General features: G+C 45.6%; 1 protein-coding gene across 1 annotated transcript; it reads right to left on the reverse strand.

Annotated features, from left to right (window-relative positions):
- Positions 1 to 290: 290 nt before the first annotated feature.
- Positions 291 to 2,018, reverse strand: LOC115280861 (cytochrome c oxidase subunit 7A1, mitochondrial). The gene is made up of 4 exons (XM_029926037.1): positions 1,911 to 2,018; positions 1,125 to 1,211; positions 894 to 978; positions 291 to 408 (listed from the first exon to the last, which is right to left on the reverse strand). The coding sequence occupies exons 1-4, from the start codon at positions 1,923 to 1,925 to the stop codon at positions 353 to 355; spliced, it is 243 nt and encodes an 80-aa protein (XP_029781897.1). The 5' UTR covers positions 1,926 to 2,018; the 3' UTR covers positions 291 to 352.
- Between the last annotated feature and the right edge of the window lie 14,019 nt (positions 2,019 to 16,037).

Below are 16,037 nucleotides of genomic sequence, written 5' to 3' on the forward strand. Positions count from 1 at the left end.
TTCCTTCCCACCCTCGAGCCTCTGCAGGGAGAGGGGCTGCCGTCCCAGAATCCAGGGGCCTGTCAAACAGGGGACACAACCCCAGACTCCCAGGCCCTGAGAGCCAAGGGCGCTGTCGGGGTCCCCAGCCCCTCAGGAGGGCTTAGGGGCAGTGACATACTAGGAGTAGGCTTTTAGTAGTAAACCTCAGCATGAGGGACTCCGCGCTGGGACAGTCTGCTGTCCATCGTGGAGAGATTCCTTGCTGGTGGGAAGTGGGTTTGGGGGGCAAACAGAGGCCACAGCTGGGCTGGGGTCCCACAGAGCCGGCCCATTTATTGATGCTTGTTCAGGTCCTGCAGGCTTCTTGGGCTCACTTCTTGTGAGGGAAGGAGGCCCGGCCAAGGCAGTACAGGCTGTAGACGGTGCCTAGAGGGGGAGTACAGTGACCAAGAGTGAGATCCTAATTGCCTCCCTGAACCCCATCTCAGGCTTTGAAGGCCCTGTGTAGGCGCCTCGGTGACCAGCCTGGATCCTAGCCCCAGTTCAGGCTCCAGCTCCCTTCCCAAACTGCACTTCAGGTGCAGAATCCCCTAGCCTTGATCCAGACCAGGCTGCCAGCTTTCTCCACAATTACTGCCTGACCCCTCCTCGACCCCACGCCCCTCCTGGGACAGAAGCCCAAGTCCTAGGTGCTACATTCCTATATGCCAGCGCGGGACTCCTGGACGGTCCCCAAACTTAGCCAGCCCAGAACCCAATCCCCCTCCCTAAGCCTCTGCCCAGCCACTAGCCCTCTCCCGAGACGTCAGCCCGTCAGCCAGCCCGGGAGCCAGCCCCTTCCTACTCCAGCTTGAGGCCCGCCTCCGAACTCCCCCTCCCCCAAACAGTTCAGGCTAAGGCCCTGCACTCACCCCCTAGACACAGGCCCATGGTCAGTCGGTACAGGATGTTGTCTGTTGCTCCGCCTTTCAAGTGTACCGGGAGGTCATTGTCCGCCTGGGTGGTGGGGGCGACCAGTGAGAAAGGGGTGTACGTTGCTCTGTGGACCGTGTTCCCAGGCTGCCCCTACTTGTCTCCAGGACCCAGCTAGAGAAGAGTAGGGCTGAGCTCCTTCCCTTCGCCCCGCCCCCCGCTCCGCCTACCTGGAAGATTTTCTGTTTCTCAGCTACTCGGTTCTCGAAGCGGTTCCGGCTGGTTGAGCTGAAAGAGCGAACCAGTGCCTGGGAGACCTGGCAGGGGAGGGAGTGGGTTGGTATTGGAGACACCTGAAAGGGTGCCCCGAAGGGGTCTGAAGGGGTCCAGCTGTTGGGGGGTGGGGTGAAGAGAGTCGAGCGCTCAGAAGCCCCGACACGGGGACGGCTCTATTCCTTGAGAGTGTCCCAAGAGCTAGATGCAAACCACCAGAACGAGGAAGAAAGCCCAGTAAAAAGGGACTCTCGCCCAGAAGGCTTAGAGGTTTCCGGATTGTTTAGAGAGTCCTGGAAGAGGAGCGGGCCTAGATGGGAGACCTGTTTTGCAGGTCCAAGTCCGGAAATGTTTTTTGGGGAGAGGGTTTTCTGGGTTAACGGGAGGGTCTCAGGGCCCAGGGACGATCCACTCCTGGATCCGGGTGCCTCGCGGGGTTTCCATGCTGCCTAAGAAGTGAGGGGGAGGGGAACCGGTGTTAAGTTCCCAGGGCCTAGGTCCCAAGATGTTAAAGGAACCCTAGAGGAAGGAAAGAAGCTCAAAGCGGGTTGTTGGGCCATGCTGGGGGTTCAGGGTTATCTCATGTTGGGGGTTGAGGGTCTCAGGCTGTTTAGGAGGGAGTCCCAAAGCCTGAAGGGGGCTCACGTTCCGAGGCCCCAGATCCCGGGATGTTCAGTGAGTCTCGTGATAGAGGCGAGGGCTTCCGGGTTGGGGTCCCCAGCCCAGCTCTTGGGGGCCCTCACCCGCAGGGCCCTCATTCTGCGTCCTCCTCTTCGGCCGGCCGGAGTCACCTCCCCTCTCAGCCCAAGGACACAGCGGGCCCTCCGCTCCCGGGGATCACAGGCCACGCCCTCGGCACGCGGCGTGACAGCTGGTCCCGGGGTCAGTGGTGGCGGGCGGGGTGTGGGGGAAGTTGAGCAAATCCCGCCGGCAGATTCGCGTTCCTCTGACCGACAGAGGAGCGGAGAAGACACTAATCCTGCCCCCGCACCAAAATGTTTAAAGCATCCATCTGTTCCCTGGAATTCCCTGTCCAAGTGGAGAGGAAAACGGAATACGTTTTTGGTTTGTTTTCTTCGGAGATTCTTGTTGGGGCAAGTGCAAGTCCTCCCCCAAGGTCTCTCAGATCTATCCTTACCGGAGTTGATATTTGAGAGCAGTGAGGGCGCAGATAAACTGGGATTCCAACTTGTTCTATCTACACAGAGTGGGCGATTGCGCCTTGGAGCCTTAGTGTACCTGTAACGTGGGGGCCAAGTCTGGATCTTCCTCAAAGGTTTGTTGAAATCAAACCTCAAAGGTTTGTTAGCTCAGCGGAACTGAACTAACGGTTATAATTGAGGTAATAACTTGCAAAATTATTGCATAACTGAGCTGATAACTACTGCACAGAAACAAATAAGACCTATTACTATTTTCTGGCGGCAGGCTTGTTATAAAACAATTTAACTTAGTAAATTTGAAGATCTGGAAGACTTTCATTAAACGATTCATGAATTGAGCAGCATCCTAACAGGCTTATGTATCAAATATTTTTATACTTAATTTTCATTTTACCATGAAAAATTTCAAACAGAAAAAAGCAGAGAAAAAGGTACCATTAACCTCCATCTTGGACTCATCACCTGCTTCAACAATGATCACCACTGTGTTTTTCTTGTATTGGCCCCATTCCCCTCCTTTTCCCCCTTTATGTAGTATTTTAAGGCAAATTCCAAGATCACATTTTATATTTACATATGTATCTCTGACAGATAAAGACTTAAAAAAAAGGAAAAACCTGACAATCTACAATTTATGGATTGAATCTTGGATTGGGAAAAATCATTTTAAAAAGTTATTTTTATTTGTGGGACTCTGGGTAAATTTTCAAAAAGATCTGTGGATTAGGCAATAACATTGTGTTAGTGTTAATTTTCTGATTTTGATAATTGTGCAGTGGTTATAGAACAGGATGTCTTTGTTTTTAAAAAATACATGCTGAAGTATTTGGGAGTAAAGGGTATCATATCTAACTTACTACCCTAAGATGGTTAAGAAACAAATTATATATATATTCATATAGATATATAATTTAACTTATAAGTTAAAATAGTTACCCTAATAGTTTTTTAGTCATTGATGAAGTTTTGGGGTGATGGTGGGGTGGTCAGAAGCCGATGGCCAAGAAAGAATTCTTGAAGACATCTTTGGTGCAAAAAACTGGTGATTGTCTTAGAGCTCAGGGACAGGACCCGTGGGCGGGAAGAGCTGCACCGGGGCGGGGCCGTGACCACTAACTCATGATGCACCTCAGGTTGGGAGGAGGGCAGGGATAGAGTAAGTCTCTATGCAATTTCGGAAGCAAGTTTTCCGGACCTTGAGGGGCTAGCTGTTGCTAGGGAAACACCATGTGTCACCGTTTAATAAAACCTCAAGTCCCGAGACCCTTCAGATGCATATTGGGGTGGGGGGGGCATAAGCTTGGAGTATGACTGCCGGCATGTATCTTGGGACACTGAAGATAAAGGAAGTAGATTTACAGGATCCTCGAGGTTGGGATAACGGGAAGCCAAGGTTCTCTATTGCCCCCAGCAAGGTGTCATCCTTGAGGCAGCTGAGCTCCTAGACCGAGGTCACTCTGCCAGTCTCAAGGACACTCTGCCAGTGTCAAGGGGCTGTCGGCAGTGAGGGAATTTCATTGTTCATTTGCCTTCGTTTCCCACGTTACCACGGCAAAAGCACTTAAAAACCTTTTCCTTTGTTCTTGGGTAGCCGGGAGTGTCCGAGAAATATCACATATATTCCCACCTGGTGTGTGTACGCGTGCGTGTGTGCGTGTGTGCGTGCGCGTGCGCGTGCACACATGCCAGCCTGTAATTTGCCCTCGGCTTGCCCCGAGCTCCCTCCTCAGTCATGATTGGGGCATAGTCTAAAAGGGTTTAACAGTCTCTTTTAAAGAGGCTTTTATAATGATTAAATTTCCTTAACACTTTCAAACTATGCTTGTAAATTTAATATGTTAGACTTTTCCATTTAAGAGCCACAGTAGGCTAATTTAACAGATGAAGCTTTGCTCAATAAATATGTTTTATGACTTTAGAATTATAAACTTATAAATGTGTTAAATCTTATATCCCATTAATTATTCCAATAGTGTATGTAGATAGTAAGGTTTCAACTAAAAGTAAATCTTAGTCACTAACTGGATTCCACATGTTAAGCTGGAATTATAAAATTGACCTGTTATTGAATAGGCCAATTTATCTTAATATTACAAATACTTGAAATACTAAATATTCACAGATTACCTAAAACAAGAAAATTACTACCATGGTTTTGACCGTCTTCAATGTTTCTTTTTTTAAGTGTTTTATAAAGTAATATTTATTTTAAGTTTATTTATTTTTGAGAGAGAGGGAGATAGAGAAAAAGGAAGGGGCAGAGAAAGCAGGGGAGGAGAGAGAGAGAGAGAGAGAGAGAGAGAGAGAGGGAGAGAGAGAATCCCAAGCAGTCTCCTGACAGTGTGGAGCCTGATGCGGGGCTCAAACATATGAACCTTGAGATCATGACCTGAGCCGAAATCAAGAATCAGAGGTTTAACCAACGGAGGCTCCCAAGTGCCCTAAACGTAACACTAAAAAAAAATATTTATTTATTTATTGACGGGGAGAGAGAGAGAGAGAGAGAGAGAGAGAGAGAGAGAGAGAGAGAGAATCCCAAGCAGGCTCTACCCTGTCAGCACAGACCCCCACATGGGGCTCAAACCTAGGAACCATGAGATCATGACCTGAGGCAAAACCAAGAGTCAGGCACTCAACTGAAAGAGCCACCCATGAGCCCTGGGAAAGGCAAATTAGAACCACAGTGGGATACCACTACATACCTACTGGATGGCCAAGATGACAAAGACTGATCACACCAAATGCTGATGAGGATGTGGAACAACTGTATTTCTCATACGCCGCTGCTGTCCATTCAGGAGATAGAAAGCACTCGCCGGGTTAAACAGGGAAGTTTAATATAAAGAATTATTGGGGCACCAGAGTGGCTCAGTTAAGCATCTGACTTTGGCTCAGATCATGATCTCATGGTTTGTGAGTTTGAGACCCACACTGGGCTCTCTGCTGTCAGTGCAGAGCCTGCTTCAGATCCTCTGTCTCCTGCTCTCTCTGGCTCTTTCTTGCTCATGCTCTCTCTTTCTTCCAAAAATAAATAAACATTAAAAATTGTTAAAGAATTATTAACTATGATAAAAGAGTATATGATCTAAGGAAACCCTATATGGTACCCTAAAATGGAGGAAGAGTAACTAAAGAAGGAGAAAGTCAGAAGGAGAAGTCTTGGAGGAGAAGCATGATTTGGCCATTGGATGGTGGAGAAGTTTGCCAGCTCATATCTAAGGAGCGGTTGGCTGGCTCAGTTGGTAGAGCACCAGACTCTTAATCTCAGGGTTGTGAGTTTAAGCCCCGTGTTGGGCATGGAAACTACTTAAAATAAAATACCTCCTATCTAAAAGTCTTTTTGAAAGGGGGGAGGTGTGGGTGGCTCCGTCAGTTGAGCATCTGAGTCAGTTTTGTCTAAGGTCATGATCCCAGGGTTGTGAGATTGAGCCCCACATCTGGCTCCTCTGAGCAGGGAGCCTATGTAAGGTTCTCTCTATTTCCCTCTGCCCCCTCTCCCCCACTCAATCTCTCTTTATCTCTCTAAAAAAATAAAAAGGGAAAGGAGCAGAAGAAGAGAATGGTTAGAATGAAAACCTTCATGGTACAAGTGTAAGGGATACATGCAAAGTTTTCCTTTCTATAGTTGGTCAGATGATGAGAGTTGATATCCAAAGCTTTCTTCTTTTATTTAAATGTTTATTTGTTTTTGAAAAAGAGAGCAGGGAAGGGTCAGAGAGAGAAGGAGAGAGAATCCCAAGCAGGCTCTGCACTGTCAGTGCAGAGCCCAACACAGGGCTTGAACCCATGAACTGTGAGACTATGACCTGAGCCAAAACCAAGAGTCAGATTCTTAACCAACTGGGCCACCCAGGCAGCCCTCAAAGCTCTTTATCTTTACTTATCCTTTCCATCTTTCCCTGGCCTTCAGCAACAACCTCAACTGCTCTGGGTTCTTTACGTGGTAGAGTTGAAGTTGACCCTAACCTTCATTCTCAAAGGATTTGAGTCTCCAGGCATCCTGTGTTTTTTCAGTTGTAACTTCACATTAACCTTTGCTATTGGGCATGGAAGTACTAAGAGGCCCCAGAGAATCCCTGGGAATCCAGACATAGTCTTCCTTGCCTCCGTTGTGTAGAAGCAAAATGAAAACGTGGGACCCCTTGAAACAGCAGGAAAAAAGTGCCATTAAAAAAATACTAATCTATAGGGGCTCCTGGGTGGCTCAGTTGGTTGAGTGTTAGACTCTTGATCTCAGCTCAGGTTGTGATCTCGTGGTTGCGTGGTCGTGGGATCAAGCTCCATGTTGGACTCTGAACAGACAGCGTGGAGCCTGCTTGAGATTCTGTCTCCTTCTCTCGGCCTCTCCCCTATTTGTTCTCTCTCTCTCTCTTAAAACTAAATGAAGCTTTGATAAGTTCTTTATAGATTTGGGGTTTTTTTTGTTTTTATTTTTTTAATGTTTATTTATTTTGGAGAGAGAGACACATAGAGCACGAGTGGCAGGGGTGCAGAGAGAGAGAGAGGGAGACACAGAATCCAAAGCAGGCTCCAGGCTCCAAGCCATCAGCACAGAGCCCGAGGCGGGGCCAAACCCACGAACCGTGAGATCATGACCTGAGCCGAAATTGGACACTTAACTGACTGAACCACCCAGGTGCCCCCTCTAGATTTTGGACACTAACCCTTTATCTGATATGTCGTTTGCAAATATCTTCTCCCATTCCATCAGTTGCCCTTTAGTTTTGCTGATTGTTTCCTTCTCTGTGCAGAAGCTTTTTATTTTGATGAGGTCCCCATAGTTCAGTTTTGCATTTGTTTCCCTGGCCTCTGGAGACGTGTGAAGAAGGTGCCACGGCCAAGGCCAAAGAGGTTCTTCCTGCTTTCTCCTCCAAGATTTTGATGGCTTCGTGCCTTACATTTAGGTCTTTCATCCACCTTGAGTTTATCTTTGTGTATGGTGTAAGAAAGTGGTCCAGGTTCATTTTTCTGCATGTCGCTGTCCTGTTTTCCCAGCAACATTTGATTAAGAGACTGTCTTTATTCCATTGAATATTCTTTCCTGCTTTCTCAAAGATGAGTTGACCAAATGTTTGTGGGTCCATTTCTGGGTTTTCTATTCTGTTCCATTGATCTGTGTGTCTGTTTTTGTGCCAGTACCATACTGTCTTGATGATGACAGCTTTGTAATACAGCTTGAAGTCCGGGGTTGGGATGCCTCCTGCTTTCTTTTTCAGGATTTCTTTGGCTATTCAGGGTCTTTTCTGGTTCCTTACAAATTTTAGGATTGTTTGTTCTAGCTCTGTGAAGAATGCTGGTGTTATTTCGATAGGGATTGCATTGAATATGTAGATTACTTTGGGTAGTATTGACATTTTAACAATATTTGTTCTTCCTATCCAGGAGCATGGAATATTTTTCCATTTTTTGTGTCTTCTTCAATTTCTTTTCATAAGCTTTCTATAGTTTTCCATGTATAGATTTTTCACTTCTTTGGTTACACTTATTCCTAGGTGTTTTATGGGTTTTGTTGCAATTAAGTTGCCATTTTATGGTTTTTGGTGCAATTGTAAGTTGCCATTTGCAACTACATGGATGGAACTAGAGGGTATAATGCTAAGTAAAATTAGTCAGAGAAAGACAAATATTATATGACTTCACTCATATGCGGACTTTAAGATACAAAACAGATGAACATAAGGGAAGGAAAGCAAGAGTAATATAAAAACAGAGGGGGACAAAAGCATAAGAGACTCTTAAATATGGAGAACAGAGGGTTACTGGAGAGGTTGTGGGCGGGGGGATGGCCTAAATGTGTGAGGGAGGGACTGACATTATGGAATCTACTCCTGAAATCATTGTTGCACTATACACTAACTATTGGATGTAAATTAAAAAAATAAAAAACCTTAAAAATAGTAATATATAAAAGCTTTTTTCTTTCTTCCATGATCTCAGTCAACCTGTGGTTTTAAATTTGCTATTAGGGGCACCTGGGTGGCTCAGTCAGTTGACGTCCAGCTGTGGCTCAGGTCATGATCTTATAGTTCGTGAGTTCAAGCTCCACATCAGGCTCTGTACTAACAGCTCAGAGCCTGGAGGCTGCTTTAGATTCTGTTTCTCCCTCTCTCTGCCCCACCCCTGCTCCTGCATCTCTCTCTATCTCTCTCTCTCTCTCAAAAATAAAATGTTAAAAAAAAAAAAGAATCAACAGAGAAAGAAATAAATAGCAAATAAATAAAGACGTTACTAAATGCTGCGGTCCCTAGGGCAACGGATACCCCTGGGGTGAGCACAAACTCAGGCCTCTGGGGCAGCTGCTCTGCAGCTCTGTGTACACCCACAAATGTGCCTAATGACAGCATCTGTTGTTAATTAGACTGTCCACTGGCCGCTGGCTTCCCTTCTCCCAGCAGCCACTAGACCAGTCCTGTTTGGAGTTGACCAGATATGAAGTCGGACCAGGCATCTCTCCTCCCTGTGGGCTCATTGCTCAGGGTAATGCAACATGCGTGCCAAGAAGAGCCAGGGATCAAAGGTGGACAGACCATTCCCCACTGCTGGGTTTCCTGCTAAATGTGCCATGGCGTGCTGGCTGCAGAGAGGGGCTGTCACCCCGCCCTGCCCTCAAAGGTCATAGACAGTGGACGTGTTTTGGACCTTGACCTTCCTTATACCCTTGCACAGACCCCCAGGCCCCCAGGCCCCAGAGAGGCAGAAGAGGCCAAGAGCTTAACTCAGGGAGGGTGATGGGGGGAGAGCATGCACAGGAGTCAGGCCCCAGGTCCCCGATGCAGCCTCTCCTGTCCCATCAGATCTCACTTACAAACGTATTCAAAGACACCATTATTCAGAACTTCAAGACAGCGACTGCAGAGCACTAACTAGATCCCAAGCATGCGCCCTTCTGAGGGTGGGGCCCTGCGCAGCTGCGCTGAACACGTCTTGCTTCCAGGCTAGCGACCTGGGAAAGACTCGAAATATCTAAAAGCTGACCTGGGAAAGCAGCTGCTGTAAAGGGGCCCCTGCAGGGATGAGGTTGAGAACACACCCTGTAGCGCGCACCTGGAGTCAGGAAGCTGCTGCCCTTGCTCAGGTCTTCTTTAGGGATGGTTTTGTTAACCTGCAGCACAAAAGGGCTCAAACTCTAAGGGCGCCAGGGTGGCTCAGTCCAGCTCCTGGTTTTGGCTCAGATCATGACCTCACTGTTAGGGAGTTTGAGCTCCACACCAGGCTCTGTGCTGGTGGTGCTGAGCCTGCTGGGGATTCTCTCTCTCCCTCTCTGTCCCTCCCCCACCCTTGAAAAATAAATAAATAAACTCTAAAGATGAAAAGATTCAAAGTCTGGATAAAGAGCCAGCCGGGGATATAAGTAAGCTATGCTGTCCTGTATTCGCTAGCATGAAGACTTTGTTGCTGTAACAAAAAGTCAACAAAATAATGTGGTTTAAAGAACACGCAACTTCACATAGCAGCCAAACTCAATAGGTAGACCTCATTTGGATCTTGATGTGAACAAACACTAAAGGAAAAAACTGTGGCATTTTTGAGACAATTGGAAGCTTGAACAATCATTGACTTTTTCTTCAACATTTTATTATGAAAAATTTCAAAGATACAGAAAAGGTGAGGCATTTAGAGTGAACATTCATATACTTACCACCTAGATTCTACAACCAACATTTTGCTACATTTGCTCTATCGTATAACTAGCCGTTTATACCTCTATCAATCCATAGCTTTTTTTGATGTATTTCAAAGTAAATTGTAAATTGCAGACATCAGTATTCTTTCCCCAAATACTTCCGCGTGTGTCACTAACTGAACTGCCTGGATATTTCATCATAAAAATAATTTGAAATTTTTATATGTGTTAGGGCTATTGTGGTTATGTTTTAAAAAAAGTCCACTTTTAGAAATATATACTTAGGGATGCCTGGCTGGCTCCATTAGTGGAGCATGTGACTCTAGGTCTCCAGATTGTGAGTTTGAGCCCCAAAGTGGGTGTAGAGATGACTTAAAAAATAAAAATCTTAAAAAATTTTTTTTAAACATTTTTTTATTTTTGAGAGACAGAACATGAGCAGGGGAGGGTCAGAGAGAAAGGGAGACACAGAATCTGAAGCAGGCTCCAGGCTGTGAGCTGTGAGCACAGAGCCCAATGTGCGGCTCAAACCCACGAACTGTGAGATCATGACCTGAGCTGAAGTCGACCGACCTCTTAACCAACTAAGCCACCCAGGTGCCCCCCAAAATTAAAATCTTAAAAAAAAAAAAGAAACACATACTTAAATATTTTTTGGTACCCCCAAAATGTAGCAGCTTCAAACAACATTTATTATCTTACAGTTTTTATGGATCAGGACTCTGGGAATGATTTAGTCAAGCGACAGTCAACAGCTCCGGGTAAAGGTGGGGCAGGAACCCACCAGGATTTGTCAGTTGTGGGTGGAGAGGGAGACTGACCCAGCAACCTTCTCGTGTCCAGAAACAAGTTTTGGTGTCGCTCTGCTGCCATCTCGTGGCAAGTCTGGAACAATGCCCGGCTCATCTGGACATTCCCACACGGATCCTGTTTGATGCAAGCATCAAATCAGGACTTGATGCTTAAAACTTTTAACTTTTAGGGGCCCTGGCTGGCTCAGTTGGTGTAGCATGTGGCTCTTGATCTCAGGATTGTGAGTTTGAGCCCCGCACTGGGTGTAGATATTACTTAAAATAAAATCTCGGGGGGCACCTGGATGGCTCAACCCTTAAGCAAGGACTCTTGGTTTCTGTTCAGGTCATGATCTCAGTCTCATGAGTTCGAGTCCCACATGAGGTTCTGCCCTGACATCGCAGAGCCTGCCTAGGATTCTTTCTCTCTACCCCTCCTTCACTTGTGCTTCCTCTCTCAAAATAAATAAATACACTTCAAAAAAATGTACATATAGGAGGCGGGGCAGAGAAGAGATGGAGAGACAACGAATCCCAAGCAGGGTCTACTCTGTCAGCACAGAGCCCAGTGTGGGGCTCAATCTCCTGAACTGTGAGATCATGACCTGAGCAAAAATCAGGAGTCCAGCACTCAACCGACTGAGCCACGCAGGCGCCCCTAAAGATGCAATCTGAAGTGATTATGGATGAAATGGTACCACGACTTGGTTTGACTGGAAACCCATCATGGGAGAAAAGCGAGGGGGAGTGTAGATGAAGCAAGTTTCCTGAGCTGGGGATAGAAACGGGGAAGGGGTGTTCATTATTCTGTTTGCTCTAGGTTTGTATATGTCTGAAAGTTTCCATGATGAAAAATTGAAGTATATTTCCTGAGCACCTACTGTGTGTTGGGCACTGTTATCAACACTGGGGATCAGCAGTGAAGAAAACAGAAAAAAAAAAAACCTCATTCATGTAGCTTGCATTCTGGTAGGATTATAATAGCTAACATTCATTGAGGACTTTCCAAACGCTAGACTGTTGTAAACTTGTTGGAGTACATATCAGTACATAAACACCTTCCTCATAAATCAATACATAAACACCTGTATTGCTTTACAAGGTGCCTTTGTATTCAGTATATGGATTTTCCACAATTGATTTTGCTAAGGTTAAATGGACAGACAGGATTTTAAACAATATTTGCTGTTTTATTTCATTCAAACTACCTTAACATTGTTCTTTTCCATATATTCTAATAATGCTGGTGATTACTTTTGTTTTGCTTGTCATAATAATTTCCTTTGGACTTCTTGACTATATTCCACATGTTGGAACATATAATTTCCCCCTGTACTTTCTTTTTAAATATTTTATTTATTTTTGATACAGAGAGAGACAGAGCATGAGAGGGGGAGGGGCAGAGAGAGAAGGAGACACAGAATGTGAAGCAGGCTCCAGGCTCTGAGCTAGCTGTCAGCACAGAGCCTGACACGGGGCTCGAATCCATGAACATGAGATCTGACCTGAGCCGAAGTCAGAGGCTTAACCCACTGAGCTACAGGCGCCTCCCGCCCCCCTGAACTTTCAATGCAATCCATTAAGAATGCCAAGAGTAGGGTGGCTCAGTCAGTTAAGGCTCTGACTCTGGATTTCAGCCCAGGTCAAGATCTCAGGGTTACTGAGATGGAGCCTCACGTGTGTCTCTGCGCTGGCAGTGTGCGGAGCCTGCTTGGGATTTTCTCTCCCTCTCTCTGCCCCTTCCCCACTTATGTGTGCACACACACACTCTCTGTCAAAATAAATAAATTAATTAAAAAAAAAGAATTCTGGGTTGCCTGGATCGCTCATGAGGTTAAGAGTCCGACTTTGGCTCAGGTCGTGATCTCACGGTTCATGAGTTCAAGACCCGGGTCAGGCTCTGTGCTAACAGCTCAGAGCCTGGAGCCTGCTTCGGATTCTGGGTCTCCCTCCTCTCTCTGCCCCTCCCCTGCTCACATTCTGCCCCCCCCAAAATAAATAAACTTAAGAACAATGCCAAGAATAACAGTTAAATGTGCCAGTTTTGTTTGTCAAACCGCAGCTTGAAAACATTTGCCAAATGAAATTACTTTTCAAGTAGGAAAATGTGTAACTCATGACTGAGTTCAGTTCACCTACTTCGTACTGTCCCTCATGACAACTAAATTCAGGAGGGTAGTTCCAATCTTTGAACAAAATACATTATTTCAAAAATTCAGCTCTTTGATGAGCTTTATTCGAGCAATTCTTGCTGCATTTTCCAAGCCATTTAATGAGATTCAGCAGAATCTCTTTAGGTGCCAAAGCCTTGTTATATGAAGAATTGTAGGTACAATTCTTCCAACAATTTAATAGCTCCACTGTGTTTTCTGGTTATGCTTATAGGTCTGTTACTGTAATTCCTTTACAAATTTGCCAGTTTAATGTATACTGATTAACAATGTATCTTCTAGTTCCGTTTAAGTATATTCAGTCTTGTGAATATGAAGTTACATTTAAATACAGTTAAACTTCCATCAAGTTTATCTTGCCTGATATATTACATTAGTGGAAGGTATTGTGAAGTGCAGAGTGTTCTTCTAAGGCTATCAGATCTACGCCAGACATACTTGCCTAAAAAGAATCGTGTGTATTCACAAGAATTGAGATGCTGGCTTGTTATCAAATGGTAGCCTAGAGGTGATTGATACAGTCTTATCACTGATAGCGTTTTATCAGTTGATTTATCAATGAAAAATTATACACATCATTAAAGATACCAAAACTGGCGCTTGGGTGGCTCATTTGGTTAAGCGTCCATCTGACTTCGACTCAGGTTATGATCTCATGGTTTGTGAGTTCAAGCCCCACATTGGGCTCTCTGGTGTCAGCGCAGAGCCCCCTGTCCCTCTACCCCTCCTCCGCTCATGCTCTCACTCTCTCAAGATAAATAAATAAACTTTAAAAGAAACTTAAGTAAAAGTAAATAAGTAAACAAAAAATAGAATATAAATACTGACTGAAATCTTGCCATGCTAAATGCAAGTAAATACAACAAACAAGACTTTTTCATTAACAGTCATAATACAACTAAAGTATTGATCTGAGGGGCACCTGGGTGGCTCAGCTGGTGAAGCATCTGACTCTTCATTTCTGCTCAGGTCATGGCCTCACAATTTGTGAGTTTGAGCCCCACATCAGGCTCTGTGCTGGCCATGTGGAGCCCGCTTGGGATTCTCTCTCTCCAACTCCGCTTGCCCCTCCCCTGCTCATGTGCACACACTCTCTCTCAAAATAAATATGTAAGCTTTTAAAAACAATTAAAAAATAAAATAAATTGAGCTGAGAACTTTAATCTTTCTCTTCTTCTGAAGATATTATTGGAAAGGCCCAGGGTTCACAGGAAGCAGACTCTAAGGGGTCTACATTCAGGATGTTTGATAGGTACAAGGAATTGGCATCTGCCGGGAGAATGAAGGCAACAGAACTGGTTGGGGACAGAAGTCGGGTTGCAATGCAACAGCCACAAGGCCTTAGTCCCCCACGAGGAGCAGTGGGACTGGGACAGGTTGGCCCTGCAGAGCTGCCCATGGATAGCGGGGCTGAGCCTTTGCATCTCTACCCATGGGAAGAGGGCCATTATTGCAGGAAGGGCTCAATGGAAGTTCCTGCAACTTAAAAAAAAAATTTTTTTTTAATGTTTATTTATTTTGGGAGAAAGAGCGCAAGCAGGGGAGGGGCAGAGAGAGCGAGGGAGACACAAAATCTGAAGCAGGCTCCAAGCTGTCAGCACAGAGCCTGATGCAGGGGTCGAACTCATGAACATGAGATCATGACCTGAGCCAAAGTCAGACGCTTAACCAACTGAGCAACCCAAGCGCCCCAAAGTTCCTGCAACTTCTATTCTTTTCCAAGACATTAAATGGCAAGTAATACTGCACCGTTGGAGGAATTATAGGAAGTAATCCCACAACTAAAGACCTGAGAGAAGCAGGGGTGGTGATTCTAATCATATCTTCATTTAATTCACCAGTTTGGCTGCATTATTGTCAACTTAACCTGATGGTGGCTCCAGCGGCAGCTCCTGGCCCACGTGCAGCATTTTTACTAGAAAAAAAGACAACATATCCCCAGGTTTTTGGGTTGCAGCTACTGACCTGGCTAATGCCTTTTTCTCTATACCAGTTTGGAAGAACTATCAGAAACAATTTTCTTCTACCTTTAGAGCTTCACAGTGTTGCCTCAGGGTTACCTCAACTCTCCTGCTCTTTGACATAAAATATTTTGCAGAACTTGACCATCTTGACATTCCACAAAGGGTCATCCTGGTGTGTTACACTGATGACATTATGCTGACTGGGTCTGAGAAACAGGAAGTGGCAAGGGCTCCCCATACCGCAGGGAAACAGACAAGTAAAGAGGGTAAGAGATAAACTCCCTAAAATTCAGGGGTCATAACTTCAATGAAATTTCTTTGGTTCATGGGTCTGGAAAATGTCCACATACCTCCTCCAAAGTACATCACCTACTATGAACAAAGAGGCACAGAGTTTGGTAATCTTTTTGGATTGTGAAGGCAATATATATGACATTTGAGTGTGCTATGACACCTCATCTACAGAGTCACATGAAAGGCTGCAAGTTTCTAGTGGAGATCAGAACAAAAGAAGGCTAGAAGGCGCCCGGGTGGCTCAGTAGGTTAAGCATCTGACACCATTTCAGTTCAGGTCATGACTTCATGGTTTGTAAGAGTGAGCCCCCCATCAGGCCGCCTGCCTGCTTGGGACTCTCTCACTCCCTCTCTTTCTGCCCCTCTCCCACTCATGCTCTTTCTCAAAATAAACGCTAACCCCCCCCCCCCCCCCCCCCCACTAAGGCTCTCTCTGTGGAAAGTTTAGGCTGCAGTAAAGTCATTCTACCACTTGGCCTTATGGGTCAGCAGGTCCAGAAGCACTTGAGTGTTTATAGTAACTAGGGATGCGTATGGCGGCTCTGGTGAGCACCAGTAGGAGAACCACAGAGCAGACATCCAGAATTCTGGAGCAAATGTATGTCATCTTCTGCAGCTAATCATTCCTCTTTTGAGAAACTACTTTTGTCTTGTTACTGGGGCTTGACTAAGACTGAAAGCCTAACTATGGGACATCAAGTGACCATTCAGCCTGAACTTTTCATCATAAACAGTGGCCACAATGCTGGTTGTAAGAAGCAGCAGTGGATCATCAGATAAGAATGTTATGAAAGAGACCAAACTTGAGTGAGTTGCACAAACGGGCGGCTCAGATCCACATGGCACTAACTCCTATGGCATTG

The sequence above is a fragment of the Suricata suricatta genome, chromosome 16 (genome assembly GCF_006229205.1).
Source record: "Suricata suricatta isolate VVHF042 chromosome 16, meerkat_22Aug2017_6uvM2_HiC, whole genome shotgun sequence".
Lineage (NCBI taxonomy): Eukaryota > Metazoa > Chordata > Mammalia > Carnivora > Herpestidae > Suricata > Suricata suricatta.